Genomic DNA, 14875 nt, shown 5'->3' with positions numbered 1-14875 from the left:
TGGTATTCCCATGATTTACTCCTCATTCTCCCTTTGTGACCATCCCATGTCCTGGTCTGTTTGTGCATTTCTCTGATGATATCCTTCATGGCTTAGCCGTTGCAGCTCCTTTTTTGGAGGGGTAACGTCTCAGGCTAATTGTGCCCACCACAGTTCTCTTCATTGCCCTTTGGGTAACCTGAAAAATCAGTTATCTTTTCCAGGTTGTAAAAGCGAAACATTGAAAAATATAAACAGAAAACAAAATCTTTATAACTTTGATATGGCTAACTGTTGCTAGTGTAATCTGGATGAAAGTATTTGAAGACATCATACCAATAGTGATATGAAACTTAAAATTTTATGTGAAACCAAAACTGCAAAATCTGAGATGGTGAAATATTTAGTTCAAGAATCTATGGTTTAATCTATGTGAATACTCTTTACATTGATAAAGATCTCAACTTTTTCAACTTAGAAGAGAGTATTTGAGAGAATGGTATAGCTGAGATCATGTAGCCAGGTGATTGACCTCTCAGAACTTAGCCTGTATGTATCTGTTATCTAAGGACCAACTTAGTCATATACTCAAAGACTTTACAGCTTGGTGGAACTTTCCAGAGCTTGGAATTCACCTAGTAAATGGGCATAAAAACCTAAGAATTACTTCATGATGTGGTATGCAGACAACTGAGTGGCATAGTGGATAGAGTACTAGACCTGGAATCAAGACCTGTGACCTTGGACAAGTCACTTAACTTCTGCTTGACCCAATTTCCTCAGCTGTAAAAAGGGGATAATAATAGTCTCTCCCTCCCAAGGTGGTAAGAGAATCAAAGGAAATCTTTTAAAATGCTTAGCATACTAGATACAGCATTATAAATATAAAATTGAAGATGAGTGTTAACTGTTGCTAAAGATACATACTGATAGCAACAACATTTACTATTGTTCTGGTTTATCTAAATGTACGTTGGCTTTTGAGCAATTAGCTGAATTGAATTCAAAAATCAATTTGGAATTGCTTTCGTTAGGAATGTTAGGAGTGAATTGCAGCTTCTCGTGTAAGTAGGAAAGCCTTTTCTAACTTGATCTGTTAGGTCAGAAATTCATAGCTTCTTAAACATCAAGAAGCCCTGTCATTTATTGTTTGTTTTCAGAGAGTAAAAGAGTATATAGCAAAATCAAACACTAATCATCGCCCCGTGTAGCATTTGATTTGTTATGTTTTTTATTCAAATTGCATTAAATTAACTTTGATTTTTCAAAACTACCAAGGAACTAGTAAAATCCAGAGTCGTGGGAAAACTTTGGAGTAGATACCACAACTCGTTTTGAATCCTGGCTGTGACCCCATTTGCTGCAGCACTTCAAATTTAATAAAGTGTTTAATGTACAATAATAATAATAGCAGTATTCTTAGTGCCTTTACATTGGCCACATGTAACATATCATCTCATTTGATTTTCACAACAGCATGTGAAGTTCTATTTTTATCTTCATTTTGCAGATGAGGAAATTGAGACTAATTTTGCCCAGGGTCACAGTAACTAGTCAGTATCTGAGGCAGGATCTGAACTTAAGTCTTCTTTGTGCAAGTGCAGTGCCATCTGCTGTGCCACCTAACTGCATTCAAGCAGATGAGCAATTCTTTGCCACAAACCCTTAGAAAGTTGCCAAGATTTTGGGATTTGTCAATTAGACAGATAGTATCTGTCAGAAGAAGGATTTGTTCACAGGGTCTTCCTGATTCCAAGGTCAGTCCTCTGTACCCTTGCCAGAAATGGTCAAACTTGCTGCTCAGGTACAGGCTTAACCAGATTGAAATGTAATTGGGAAATGTTTAATAAAATTTTTAAAAATACAATACATATAAATAATGTTAATTTGTAGTTTTCACAGACAATATGCAGCCTCCTGCAGATCTGCTTCTACTTAAATTTGACACAGTTGGCCTATGCTATATTGCCTCTTGGTCTTATTTAATATGAAGAGAATGACAATATTTTAAATCAATCTAATTTCTGTATATGCCAACATATGATCTTCATGTCCCTGTTACTGAATTAGCTGTAAGGGAATAGAAGAAAAATCAAGGTCAAAAGGTAACTAGAAATTATATTCTATATGTGAAAAGCCAAGTAGTCATCTTTTAGCACTCACTTTCATTCTAATAGAGAGAGAAAAGAGGGCTAACTCTCCACTCATGATAAGTTGTCTTATGAAGCAGCTAGATGATAACAGTGAGTAGAGCACCGGCCCTGGAGTCAGGAGTACCTGAGTTCAGATTCAGCCTTAGACACTTAGTTGTGTCTGGGCAAGTCACTTAATCCTGATTGCCTCCAAAAATAAAATATAGACCAAAAATGTTTTTTAATTATGTGGCAACATAACACATACTGCATCATTTGAAAATGGATGAAAATGGCCATGCCAGTCACAACTGCAGAACGCAAATAATGAAGCATGGTTCCTGCTTCCTTAGCTAAGAGGGAATGTAGGAAAGACACAGAATGAAATGTACATGTTTAAACATTGATTTGCTTTCTTCGATTGTACTTATTTTAAGGGCAGATTTCTATTGGTGATAAAGATGGACGAGCGGGTAGTGACAGAGATGACAGAAAGGAAAAAAAATACATCAATAAGACAATTTCTTTTAAATTCACAAGAAAAAAAGTTCAGAAAGTACCACAAACAAGGACAGTTTAGTTTCTACCTTGTTATACTTCATATGAATGTATTTGCATTAACAGAAAGCAGTGGTTTTGTTCTTCATATGTTGAAATGTTTGGTCTGATGATTAAATTCTTAATTAAAAAGCAGATCTTTTTTTAAAGCAATGGAAAAGGGTTCAGCCAAGAGTAGTGATGATAGGAAAACCAGCATTCAGGTGCTGTCCCTGGCACTTACTGTCTGTATCCTTTAGTTAAGTTACTTAACCTTTCAGTGTCCCAGGCAGCTCTCTAACACTAGGGTGAAAAGCAAGTGTCAGTTTGCTTCGAGTAGAGGTGATTTCTTTACCGAGAGTTCCCTGTAATCAATAAATCACAGGTCCATTCTCTACCCCTTTCCCCCAAAAGGAGATGGGGATAAAAAAGGGAGGGTGTTTTTTACCACCCCACTAGTCCCCTTATCCCCCAGCAGTAAACCAGGGGTGTTTACAGGTAGAGGACAAAATGCAAAATCAAGTAATTTCATTTTCTCCTGACATTTTCTTTTAACTTTTCCATTTTACTAATATGTAAAATTGTAGCCATTTCCCCCCATGAGATTGTCCTGATTTACAACTAAATATAAAGGATTTTGAGATCACTGATGTACTTGGGCAACTTGTTATTATTAGATCCGAGTTTCATTTTGCATCAGATCTCATAATCTGTTAATATACCTTAGAGAAACACATAGGTGATTGTTTTTGACAGTGTAGGATCGTGAGTGGAAACAATTCAGAATACAAAGTGCATGTCAGTTCAATGCTCCTGTGCTGACGGCACGTCTGTCTGAAATCAAGTTTTAAAAATTGGCCCTGTCTCCAGCTGACTTGTTTTGTCAGACTGAGTCACTGGATTAACCCTTGGCATGTCAGAAAGGAAAGAAAAAAGGGGGGGAAAACAGGCGCTGGTGGGGGGAGGGGAGTTGGAATTAAACAACTGCATTGGCTGGAAGAACACTTGGTCTATATAGATGATCTATTTTCCTGTAACATGATTCCCTGAAGGAAGGAAAAATTGTAGTGCAGCTGTTGTTAGGATTAAATTAGCATCCCCCCCCAAAAGAAAAAAACCACGTATAAGAAAGAACCAAAAAGACTTTTGCTTTAGAATTGTACAGCCTAATTTGTAATTGTGATAAAGCAAATGACTGCCTAAGCCAGTTATAACTTCTGTTGAGTAAAGACAGACTTCAAAAGATCAGATGACAGTCTGGAGTGGCAAGTGGAAAAATCATGCACCCCAGAACATACTATGTTATGAGAACCCCTGTGTCTCCTAAAGATGTCCCCTTTACTGAGAATATATTTATTATTTTGGGATCCTAATTTTTACAGTCACCTTTTTTAAAATTCACATTTAACTTAAGTCAGTAATGAACCCAAATGGTTATCTTCTTTCCAGAACAGGAGTTTAGGAATATATCTACTTATTTTGCCCTGTAACATATTTGTAACATATTTGTCCTCCATTCACCTTTTCCAACAATGTGCCTTCCCTAGCAGATTTCACTTAGATATGTAATAGAAAGACATGGTAAACTGGCGGAAAACAGAAAAAGGAAGAGTTTTTAAAAGCTAACTACATTTAGGAAGTACTACTAAGTAGATAATCAATTCTCAGTCTTTGACAATAAAGTTTTATTGTCCTATATCATTATGTAATTGTTTTACAACAAAAAATTCATAATAAAATATTAGATTTATAATTGTACCTTAATAGACAGGCATTCTTAGCTGTGTAATTGGGAAATCATCATTGAAAATAGATATGCCATTGCTGTCCTTACACGATGTTCAGTGCTCTTGAGTTCAGGCAAGAGAAATGAATCAAAGCATTTCAGTTTTTAACACCTACCTCCTCCCCCTTCCTTCCACCCTCCCTCCCCTCATCTCTTTCCACATATATGTATGTGTATCTATATGTGTGTATATACATATACATGTGTATACATATATGTTCATATGTGTATACATGTGTGTGTATACACACAAAGGTGTATGTATGTAGTAGTCTCTATGTACTTTATTTCTGAAGAAAAAGAACATCATTAAAACTACCTGTATTTTACGGCTTCTTTCCTCTCCTACCTTTATATTCCTCTGTACCAACCCAGTTTTCTCCAGAAAGAAAAAATATTTTAAAGTTTGGAATGATTAATTATAAGAAATTTTCATTTTTATAACATAGCTTACTAATGGCAAAGGAAACATTCTGTCAGCGCTGAAAGAATATGTTTATAAAAGACTAAATTTTATTTAGCAAGTTTTAGACTGTTTAGGTATTGTTGATTGTAAATCAAAGCTTCTTACACAGCCCCTTCAAGGATTGAAATGGGTCTTTGTGATCTCTCAGGAGGGAGGAAGTTGCAAACCACTCTGCCGACTGGCATTTTAATAGTCTGATGTACAGTGATGTTCTTTTGCAGCTGCTGCTTTGCCTTTTATATAAGGGGGGTTGGGGGGGCTGTTGTTCAGATAACATCAGCTTTTAAAACTCTGCATGGCTAGTTGGCCTTACTTGTCTGATTAGATTTTAATGCAGAAATTTGATCAGCATTTCTGATCAAAGTATTTGGAGTGTTTTGTTTAGGGAGATTACTAAGGTATCTTGTGCTTTTCGAGAGTTTGAAGACAACAAAGATGCTTCGAAAAAAGTATTGCTGTTTTTTCTAGTTTATCAGGTAACAGCTTCCTTGTATCTGGTTTTCTTCCCGATAGTAAGATGAACTCTTCTCTTATTTTAATCCTATGTAATCTTTATAAATATACTGGAACAACAACAGTGATAATTGCTAGCATTCATATAATGCTTAAGGTTTGCAAAGCACTCTGCACATATTATTTCATTTGGTCCTTACAACTCTAGGAGGTAGGGGCTATCTCCATTTCACAGATGAGAAAAGGGTGAGGAAATAAACATTGATGTAGTACCTGGCATGTGCCAGGCCCTGTGTTTGGTGCTTTTGTGATTCTCACAACCCTTCAAGGTCCTATCACTATTCCCATTTTATAGTTGAGGAAACCAAGGTAAGTGTCAGTTACATAGTTGCTAAGTTTTTGAGGATGAATTTGAACTCAGGTCTTCTGGATTCCAGGTATAGCCTCTTCTGTCCACTGTGCCACCTAGCTGCCTAGATATAGCAGTTAACAAAAAGACAGGAGACAGTGAGCTCACAAAATCCATATTGGACTATTTAAGGACAAATTGGATATTTCCAAAAATAGGTAATTATATGTGTTACAGATATAGATATAGTTCTAAAACATGCATTTGGCAGCAGCTAATTATGAAAAGTCTTTCATTTGTTACAATAAGATTTGCTTCCATGCTGATTTTTTTCTTTCCCTCTTCCTTTCCAAGAAAGTTTAGCTACCTTTTAGAGAGAAAGGTACACATACACACACAGACACACACACACACACACACACACACACACATACACACACACGGACATAAGCACATATACATCCCTAGAGAAAGACAACAAGCCATGAAAAAGATAAGTCCTTTTTAAACTCCATATCGTATACAAATGAATGTGTACCTGCTTTATATGTTTATCCATCAGATGTAAGGATTCTTATACCATATACAAGGAAAAATAAAACCTTACTCATTATTTTTGACTAATATTATTAGATGTTATAAAATGGAACAAAATCTATAATGCCCTCTCACTGTGCCTGCAACAAGTTCTGACACTTTTGTATTCTTATAAGCATTTTATTTATTTAACATATTTCCATCTCAAACACTGGAATAATGTATTAATAAAACTACATTTGTTCCTATTGGGACTAAGTTTTAACGAACAATTCTTATTGAATTTTTCCATCATGATTTTTACAGCTCAAAACCAGTTCATGGCATGTTAAGGATACTTAAGCAGGACAGGATAGAACTTCATCCAGGAAGTGATTATGTAGAAGGCTTAACTGTCTAGGTCCTTCTTGTTATACATGATTCAGTGTTTCCAATTCCTGATTGCTTGATCATGTGTTTATCAAAGTTGGAAGCAACTTTAGACCATGCCAGATGGTGGTGTCGCTGGAGGTGCATCAAGCTACGTTTCCACTGCCACAAGTGCTCTAATTTAATTAAAACAAAAAGCAGATTAACTAGCCGAAGAGCTATCCATTTGTTTTCCTTTGTTGTCTGTTTGTTTGGACAAAGTTAATAATTCCTTAGGGTATTAATTGCTATACTCCTCTATCTATTTTCTTGTAGTTGGCTTAAGTAAGTAACTGGTATTTTTCTTAGGCATAAAGGTTTGACTTTTTTGGCATCCTCTGCTGAAGCAGGGATTTAATAGAATTTGAAAAGGGTTACAGTATAACCCTCCCCCTGTGCTATGTGAGTTGGTTCAGTCCTACTTTGCATAAGTTCCTTTTGAGTAGATCCATGTGTGGATGCATAGTACTGAAGACTTATTCTGTTTGACCGGGTGGATGTATGTCTTGGAGAGAAGCAGGGTATTTTAACGGCAGACAGTAACATTTTTAGAATCAACATGTATTGTGCGTACCCTGTGCCTGGAATGGGCAGCAATTCTTTGATGTATTACTACAATGGGAAAACGGTGAGCGTCTTTTTCTTTGTCCATAGTTTCCAGTGGGCTGACTTAGTTGAAAATACAGTAGATTAAGTCACTTGCCAAAATCTGTGGGCATCATTTTGTGTTTTCTTTAAAAATCGCTTTTTGTAAGAGTATACGTAGATTTCTTTTGGTATTTATATTTTGATAGCTTTGTTCTGAAAAGGGTGCTTTGCTCAGAGTAACTTAATAAATATTTGTGGATTTGGTTTAATTTTTTATATCACATAGACCATAAACTTGAGTTAATGTGTTATATAACATTTTAAGAGGGTATTTTTTTAGCCTGTTCTCTTTGTTAGCTGTAAGTTTGAAAGTGCATTTATCTTGTTCTAGATTTTTAAATATTGTATGTTTAGGATTGTTGGTTGATTTTTTGCAGTGGAAAGAAAAAGATGAAAGTCATTTTGGATATTTATAAAAATAACAAGTATGAATCTCTGGGAATGATTAGGGAAGCAGTCAGCCGGTGAGGGTCGTATTTCCTGTTTGGAGTTTGAGGTTCAGAGCCTGACTTTACTCTGATACCATCTGCTTCCAATCAAATCAGCATTGTGACCCTGCACAGATTCATAAAGTAAATCACAATTTGGGGGGGAGGGAAGTCATATATCTTAAAGACACACCTTTAGATTGAATTATTTAAATCCATCTTTTTCTTTTTTTGGTATTGCTAAGCAATAATTTTTTCATAGATGCTCTTAGTATTACAAATGTCATTTGCAGTGATACCAAAACCATGGAAAGTTTTGTTGATTACAAAAAAGCATAGTAAGTGTTTGGTAAGTGTTTGAGTTTTTAAAAGGAAAATGACAAAACTATTGTAAAATTTATTATAGAGTGAGGAATAAAATGAGTTGTACAGAATGTTACATCTTTAATATTTTTCTCACTACTTGTCATTAAAAAGTGTCTTGTTGAAGAAGTGAGCTTTTTGCATTCTAATCTATCTTGAGTTATCAAGAAATTGTGAATTTTAATATTCTGAATAGCTATGCAGGTTGTGTGGAGAGTGGATCTTTAAAACATAAGTCAATTATGATGAGAGGGGTTTGCCACTTTTCTTTTCCCTAAAAATGTCTCAAGTAACACATAGCTGGTAGGAGGGGGAGTGAAGAGCTCTAGTCAGAGTACTTATTGATCTCTTTCATTGGCAACAATGTTAAGGCTTCCTTGAATTCTGCCTGTATTTGTTTGCAAACTTTTTGCTGAGCTTTATTGGTAGGAGAGTAATCAAACTGAATATCCTCAGTCTTTAAAAAAGTGTGTATATTCAAGCTGCCCAGATAAGCTAAGTAAAGGTAGGGAAAGGGGGTTGGGGGTAGGGATAGAGTAATATAAGTGAAATGGCTTGATCTCTATTTCATTTCCTTGCCAGCTGTCTTTCAAATGTGAAATGATTTCTCTTTTATGTCTGATCCTAAGTGAAAACAGTCTGTTTGAAGATTTTATGTGAATATATAAAAAATATTAGACTTAAGTAAAATTAAGTGTATAATACCCCTAAAGCAATGAGGATATGACTTGCATTGAGTTTTGATTTTATTCTTTCTAGAGCACAGCTCACCCTATTACAACATTTCTCTTTGTTCTACAGCCGGGGGAGAAAAAAGCTTTGATCTTATTAAGTATTTCCAGGCTTAGAGTAGATGGCATGGCTGGTATCATAGAAGAGTATGGTCTGAAAATTGATAGCATGTGCCTGTTACAGGTCAGAGGTGACTTTTATGTTTTTGAAGAATGAATAAATAGATGATAAATTATGGTAGTCATCTAAATCTTAAGATCTTATTTTCATTTTTATTTTTTAAAATAAACTTCTGTTCTAGCATTGTTATTTGCTTATAATCCCCCCCCCCCCCCCCCGGAAAAAAGATTAAGGAAAGTGAGTCATAGTTAATCAAGTTATTTTAATATCGTATAAGCATCTAATTGTATATAGAAATAAAGTGAATTTGTCCGTTGTAGTTTTTATATTAAAACTATACTTTTCTATCAATAATTTTAATCTGTTAAATTCCCTCTCCAGGGGATAGAGCTGCATATAATGACTCAATCAAATCCATATGCCAAAATTAAAATGTCTCATTTTATTTCATTTTATATGTACAAGATTATCATCATATAAGGGTATGATTGGAACATTTAAATTTTATTTCTCACTCCCTGTTACAAAGCATACATATATGGGAGAGAGAGAGAGGAGGAGCACCCATGTTCTCAAACTGTCTTACTCTTAATGTGTAACTATAGAAAATATGCTAGACCTATACACTTAAATTTGTTTTTAGCCTTTTTTTTAATGTACTGAATAGATCATAGGCAAATAAGAGATTGATCCAAAAAAGGTCTTCCTTCCCAAGGCTTATATTAGATAAGATTGTATGTGGTAGGTAATGTAATTCTTCACAGGTAGCAGTTTTACGAATATGTCTGCTTAAAAGAAAAACAAAACATTAACCTGACTCATCTTGATGTTTGAAAATCAGTGTTCTGCATCATGATGTGTAATTCATTATGTATACATTAAAATAGTCTTTTGTATCATCTCTTCATCAAGACATAAAATACTGTGTATATTTGATAAATATAGAAGCTGAAATATTTGTGTACCTAAAATACTCATTTCCTTATATTTAAAAAGGCAAGCAACATGTCACTGGGGAAGGATAGTTTGAAAGAAGCCTAGTTTCCAAAGGACCATATGTGTCTTCATTTTTCTCTTGTTCATGTCAAGAAAATACATTTAGTAAACATCAATGAAGAAATTGTTGAGAAGGGGAATCCTGAATGTCTTCCACTGTAATATTCAGGTTGAGGCCTTAGTTTCCGGGATGTTGAATTAAAGCAGTTACAAAGTATCTGAGGCACAAAGAGAAGGTCGAGTAGAGACACAATGCCTTTTGAATTGCATCAGGTGGTAATTTTAGCCTTGTTGGGGGAAAACACCGAAAAGGTTATCTGTGCTCCAACTGTAATAATCTTTCAAGGAACAAGAAGACGGATGATTATCCTATCTACTTCTCCTTTCCCCAGGACCTTTAGCAAGTGTCAGTGTTTATATGGATTTACTTGAAAGCTTTTGTAAAGGTTTACTTTCTAGAGGTAAGGAGGCAGCTTTACTGGCATGGGGAAGGCAGCCTGTACTTTAAAAAGAACAGACATGGAAGAGGAAAGGTTCTAAAATCTATTTCTTATATTTTAAAAAGATCAAAAATAATTTTTCTAAAGTCATAGAAGTGTTGTATCAAATAACTAATAGCTTTGCATGGAATTAAAGTTTGAAGTATGTTTTTTTTTTAATTAAAAGTTTATATTCTGAATTTTGGCTTTACCCTTTAAAGCTGAGTTCAGAGTTAGTATTCAGCTTTATAGGAAAAGTGATTTCATGCTTTTGTCATAAAAACAAGGAACTTGTCTACCTTTCGGTACAGATCAACTTTTAAATTAAATATCATACAAAGAATTATTCATTTTCTTACGTAGTCTTCAGCGTTGTTGGGTTTGTTTCCAGGGAGAGCTTAAGATGTCATTGCTCTTGAGAGAAATGATAGGCCATGTTGAATGGAAGGAGGTTCCCAATCTGGGCAAGACTTTTGTAAGTTTTGTAACTAAGTCAACCAGATTTCCTAGAAAAAGTTCAACTTTATTGTGCACCACTTCTGTCTTTGACAAGATGCTTTGTTAATAGTGCTTCATAATTATGGAAAAAGAAAAGATGAGGAAAGGTCCAAGTGTTTGGTATAAAACATGTTTTTGTATGTGACACCAACACTTCCAGTTCATAAGAATGAAACTGAAGTATGATAAATTCAAAGAATATTTGTAATCCATTTTCTGTAAAGATGAAGCATTTGAAGAGAAAAACTCCAAACTTAGAATTTTTTGCTCACATACAATTAAATACTCGTGTAGATGACTCATTAGTAAGTCTGTTCATATATAGCAGTTAATATTGTTCTGAAAACTGGTTCAGGTGAGAAAAATTTGGCACATACTGACTCATATAATTTGTTTTTCATAAGAAGTATACAGAGCAAGTAGCTTAAAAACTAATCCTAAAAATAAACCCGGTTTTTCTTTTGTACAGTTTCCTTTATCAGTTTTTAAATCAATGTTGCTATTTGGAGAAATGATTTTATAAACCTCTTTCTACTTCCCTGTAGAATTTTGCTTCAGATTCTACTGTTATTAGACTAGTTAATCCTGAGAGAAGTAAATTAATGAATTTGATTTGTCCAGAACCACATACTATCCCCGATAGGGTCAAAGCTAACATTTTAAAGTTAGGACAAACTTGACCTGACCTTTTGTCTCCTGGTCATCTAAGAAACCTCTAAGGGAAGACTGCTGAAGACATTGAATGAAAAAAAATTTTGTATTTGTTGGCTAATTTTTTGTCTAGTCTCAACCTCTTCCCCCTCTCCCTTTAACCATTCCCTTTCTCAAAAATATAACTGACTTCAGCAAATAAACCTCAGAGAGTTTTCTTTTCTTGGCTCAACTGGATTCAACTGCCAATGTTGAACTACATAGTCTCTGCTAGGAGGGTATCTTGTCAACATTGTACTTTATTAATGTTTCAGAGTGAAGGTTATGTTTGTTTCCATGGGCTCATGAAAACAGTGAAGGAGGGGATCAGGTGCTTTATTGGTAGATCTATATTTCTTAAAAATGTAGGTGGCTAAGGAATGACACTCACTGATTTGTGCAGTATATTACTTCAGTAAACATGCGTTTGAAAGCTAGTTGCCTAGAAATTCCATAGGTTATAAATTTCAAACTGAAAACTGAGATTACTACTGAAATAAAAGAAATTAGATTCTATAGAAGTGAGCTATGGCCATTAACATAAAATTAAAGTTAATAGTAAAAATCTGCTTGCCTTAGACTAAAAGGACATTTTTCCCACCATAAAATAGTTACAGTAATCACTTAGATAAGACTTGAGATGTGGGCTTGGCAAGAAAAAATTACAGATTTTGTGTAGCTTCCTATTAAAACTAGGTTCTTTTTATACTTACTATTAGAAGGAAATTTGGTCTGATTTTGTGCTAAATGTAGTATATTTAAAATTCCTGGGGAAGAATGTTGGTTTTTTTATATAGAAAACTATTATGAAAAAAAAATTTCAAAATACAAACACTAATATTAACTTGCAAAGATATTCCATGCAGTTTTTTCATGTGGATATATTATAAAAAGTGTTTATCCCATTAAAACGATAGCTTTATAATATCCATATGCTAAGAAGGATTTACATGATGGTCCCTTATGTTTTTCAGGTTGATGATACTATATTTTTTAAGTGCCTAAATAAATCTTTCCCCCTTTGGGTTTAGAAAAAGGAAACTAACATTTATTGGAAAGATTTTCTTTAGTGGTAACTTGCGACCTTTTATGATAAATTTAAATTGTGTATTTGTTTTTGTTCTCACTTAGATTTTAAATTATTTTAGACTTTTGTTTCTTCTGTTAAGAATTGTACAGTTCTCACTAAAGTTAAGTTTCTCTTTTTACATGTTGAAAATATCTTGTTTGTGCTGGAGAGCAAGGATAGGGCATAAGAAAGGGAAAAGAAAAAGGATGGACTCACCAGTTTTTTGAAATTGAGAATTTTGCCAGATTTCTTAAAATTTCAGAATAATCATGTTTATGCTATTAATATTGATTCTAAAATTGCATAGCACCTTTTCCCAAAAATTGTTTGGGTATTTGATAATTAATGCTTTGCTATATGATTAATGATATTATTAACATATTTATTTGTGCCCTTTACTGTTTATCTTCTTTTATATATGAATAAAAATCATTAAATTGGAATTTTTACTACTTGATTGCATGTTACTTTCCTACATAGAAATGGTAAATTTTTCAGTCTTCAGTCAGAAATAGAAATATGTTTATTTTGTGTGTATACATACAAATATAGTCATTTTTAATGTAATTTCCATAGGCTAATCAATTATTTTTTTAAATACTGATTTGATCAAGTAGCTGATTATAATTTTTGTTCATCGGCAGTAATTTTTAGATACTGCTTTAAAATGAACTGTGAGGAAAGCATCTAGTTTTGTTTTTTTTTAAGTTTTTGAGGATTGGCATGTAATTGTACATTAAGACTTATGTTTTGAATTCATGAACTCAGGGCTTAATTGTAATTTATTATATAGGATTTGATTTTGTTTTTAGTGACTTAGATTTGACTGGTGTGTTTTTGTTTGGGTTTTTTTGCTTGTTAGATCTGTTCTACTAGTTAAAAGTGTTTTATGATTCATCATAAAATATATAACTAAGTTTCATGATTATGCTCAGGACTTTCTGAGCATAATCAATATAAATATTATTGGCATTAAATAGCTTAATACTGGTTTTTAAATTACATTGGTGTTGAGTCAGACCCAAAATTCCAAAGTTCACCTAGATTTTCCAGTTGTTGGAAGTCAAGGTGGGTTTTAGATCATTTGGAATGGTGATAGTAATGAATTTGCATACATTATAGTATATAATGACATTGGAAGTTGATAAGGCTTGCTGTTTCTGACCATTTTGTTTGGGGATCTGGTTCAGTTCCAAATCTGAGGTTCTCTGCATAGGAAAATATTTTTAAAGCCTCAGAAACTAGTTGGGTAATAAAACCAATATGTTCAGAAAAAAAGATGAATTATCTATGGAGAGCCAGTTGGAAGCCATCCTCTCTTCTAGGCAGGTGAAGCTATCCAGAAAGTGTTGTCTGGTCTTATGTTAATTCCTGTTTTCTTAGACCATGAAAGCTTATGGAAATCCCATTGTTTTTCCTGAAATAAAATATATAACCTAAAAGTTGTGGAGTGCAGGAAGTAGACAGAGACTTCAAATAAACCAAAGGAGTCTTGAGTCATCTAAAGCATCCTTCCCTTCCCCTTCTGGGAATAAGTGATTTAACCTTTTGGGGGCCTCAGTTTCTTCATCTGTAAAATGAGGGACTGGACCCTGAGGCCCTTTCCAATTCAAAGTCTATGATCATGATTGGCTATTGAGGGAAAATTCTCTCTTCATTTCCCATTAGTTGGAGAAACCCCTGACAGCCATTAGATTTGGATGTGAGTTGAGTGCTTTTGGAAATTAAGATGTCAGTATCTTGCTTTATGTAGTCCTGGCTGCCCATGTAGGTAACTAGCAAAAAATGTTTGTCCTTTTAGGCAGGGACCTCTGGGTTTTTAGATCTTTCTTTCCATAGCAATTAGAAAGGATTATCATACACGTAGGCCAAATGCTTTGAAACCAGGAGCAGAATATGGCAGTCCCCCACCAAAGCAAAGCAGTTCACCTCTCTATTAAATCTGAGGCTGTCCACTTAGGCTGGAAATTTCAGAGAGAAAAAATATTGGTCTTTGCCAAAATGGTTCAAATTGGCTGCATGAACTGACTCATTCCATGGATAATTGTGTAATCATTGCAGAGAATAACTGTGAATATTCAGCCTGGAATTACAGTATCCTTCCTGGAGCAATAACAGCTTGCAGCCTGGGAAAAACCCCAGTTAGGATATTTTTGTGGGTATGTTCTCTTTGGCTAAACCCAAGAGAGGGCTTTGTCAGATTTC

General features: G+C 34.4%; 1 protein-coding gene across 7 annotated transcripts in view; it reads left to right on the top strand.

Moving 5' to 3' along the window:
* The window catches only part of TCF12 (transcription factor 12), a 413276-nt gene that overhangs the window by 350367 nt on the left and 48034 nt on the right, over positions 1–14875 (top strand). The window contains exon 1 of one of the 7 annotated variants that reach the window (XM_072615771.1): positions 7085–7275. The exons of 5 other annotated variants lie outside the window; for them this stretch is intronic. In XM_072615771.1, coding sequence (XP_072471872.1) covers positions 7207–7275 — 69 coding nt within the window. In that variant the 5' untranslated portion in view covers positions 7085–7206. Of the gene's footprint in view, positions 1–7084; positions 7276–14875 lie in introns of those variants that run through there. One more of the 7 variants, XM_072615769.1, reaches the window with a different exon arrangement.

The sequence above is a fragment of the Notamacropus eugenii genome, chromosome 1, assembly GCF_028372415.1.
Source record: "Notamacropus eugenii isolate mMacEug1 chromosome 1, mMacEug1.pri_v2, whole genome shotgun sequence".
NCBI classification, from domain to species: Eukaryota; Metazoa; Chordata; class Mammalia; order Diprotodontia; family Macropodidae; genus Notamacropus; species Notamacropus eugenii.
This window is presented reverse-complemented; position numbering and strand designations above follow the sequence as displayed.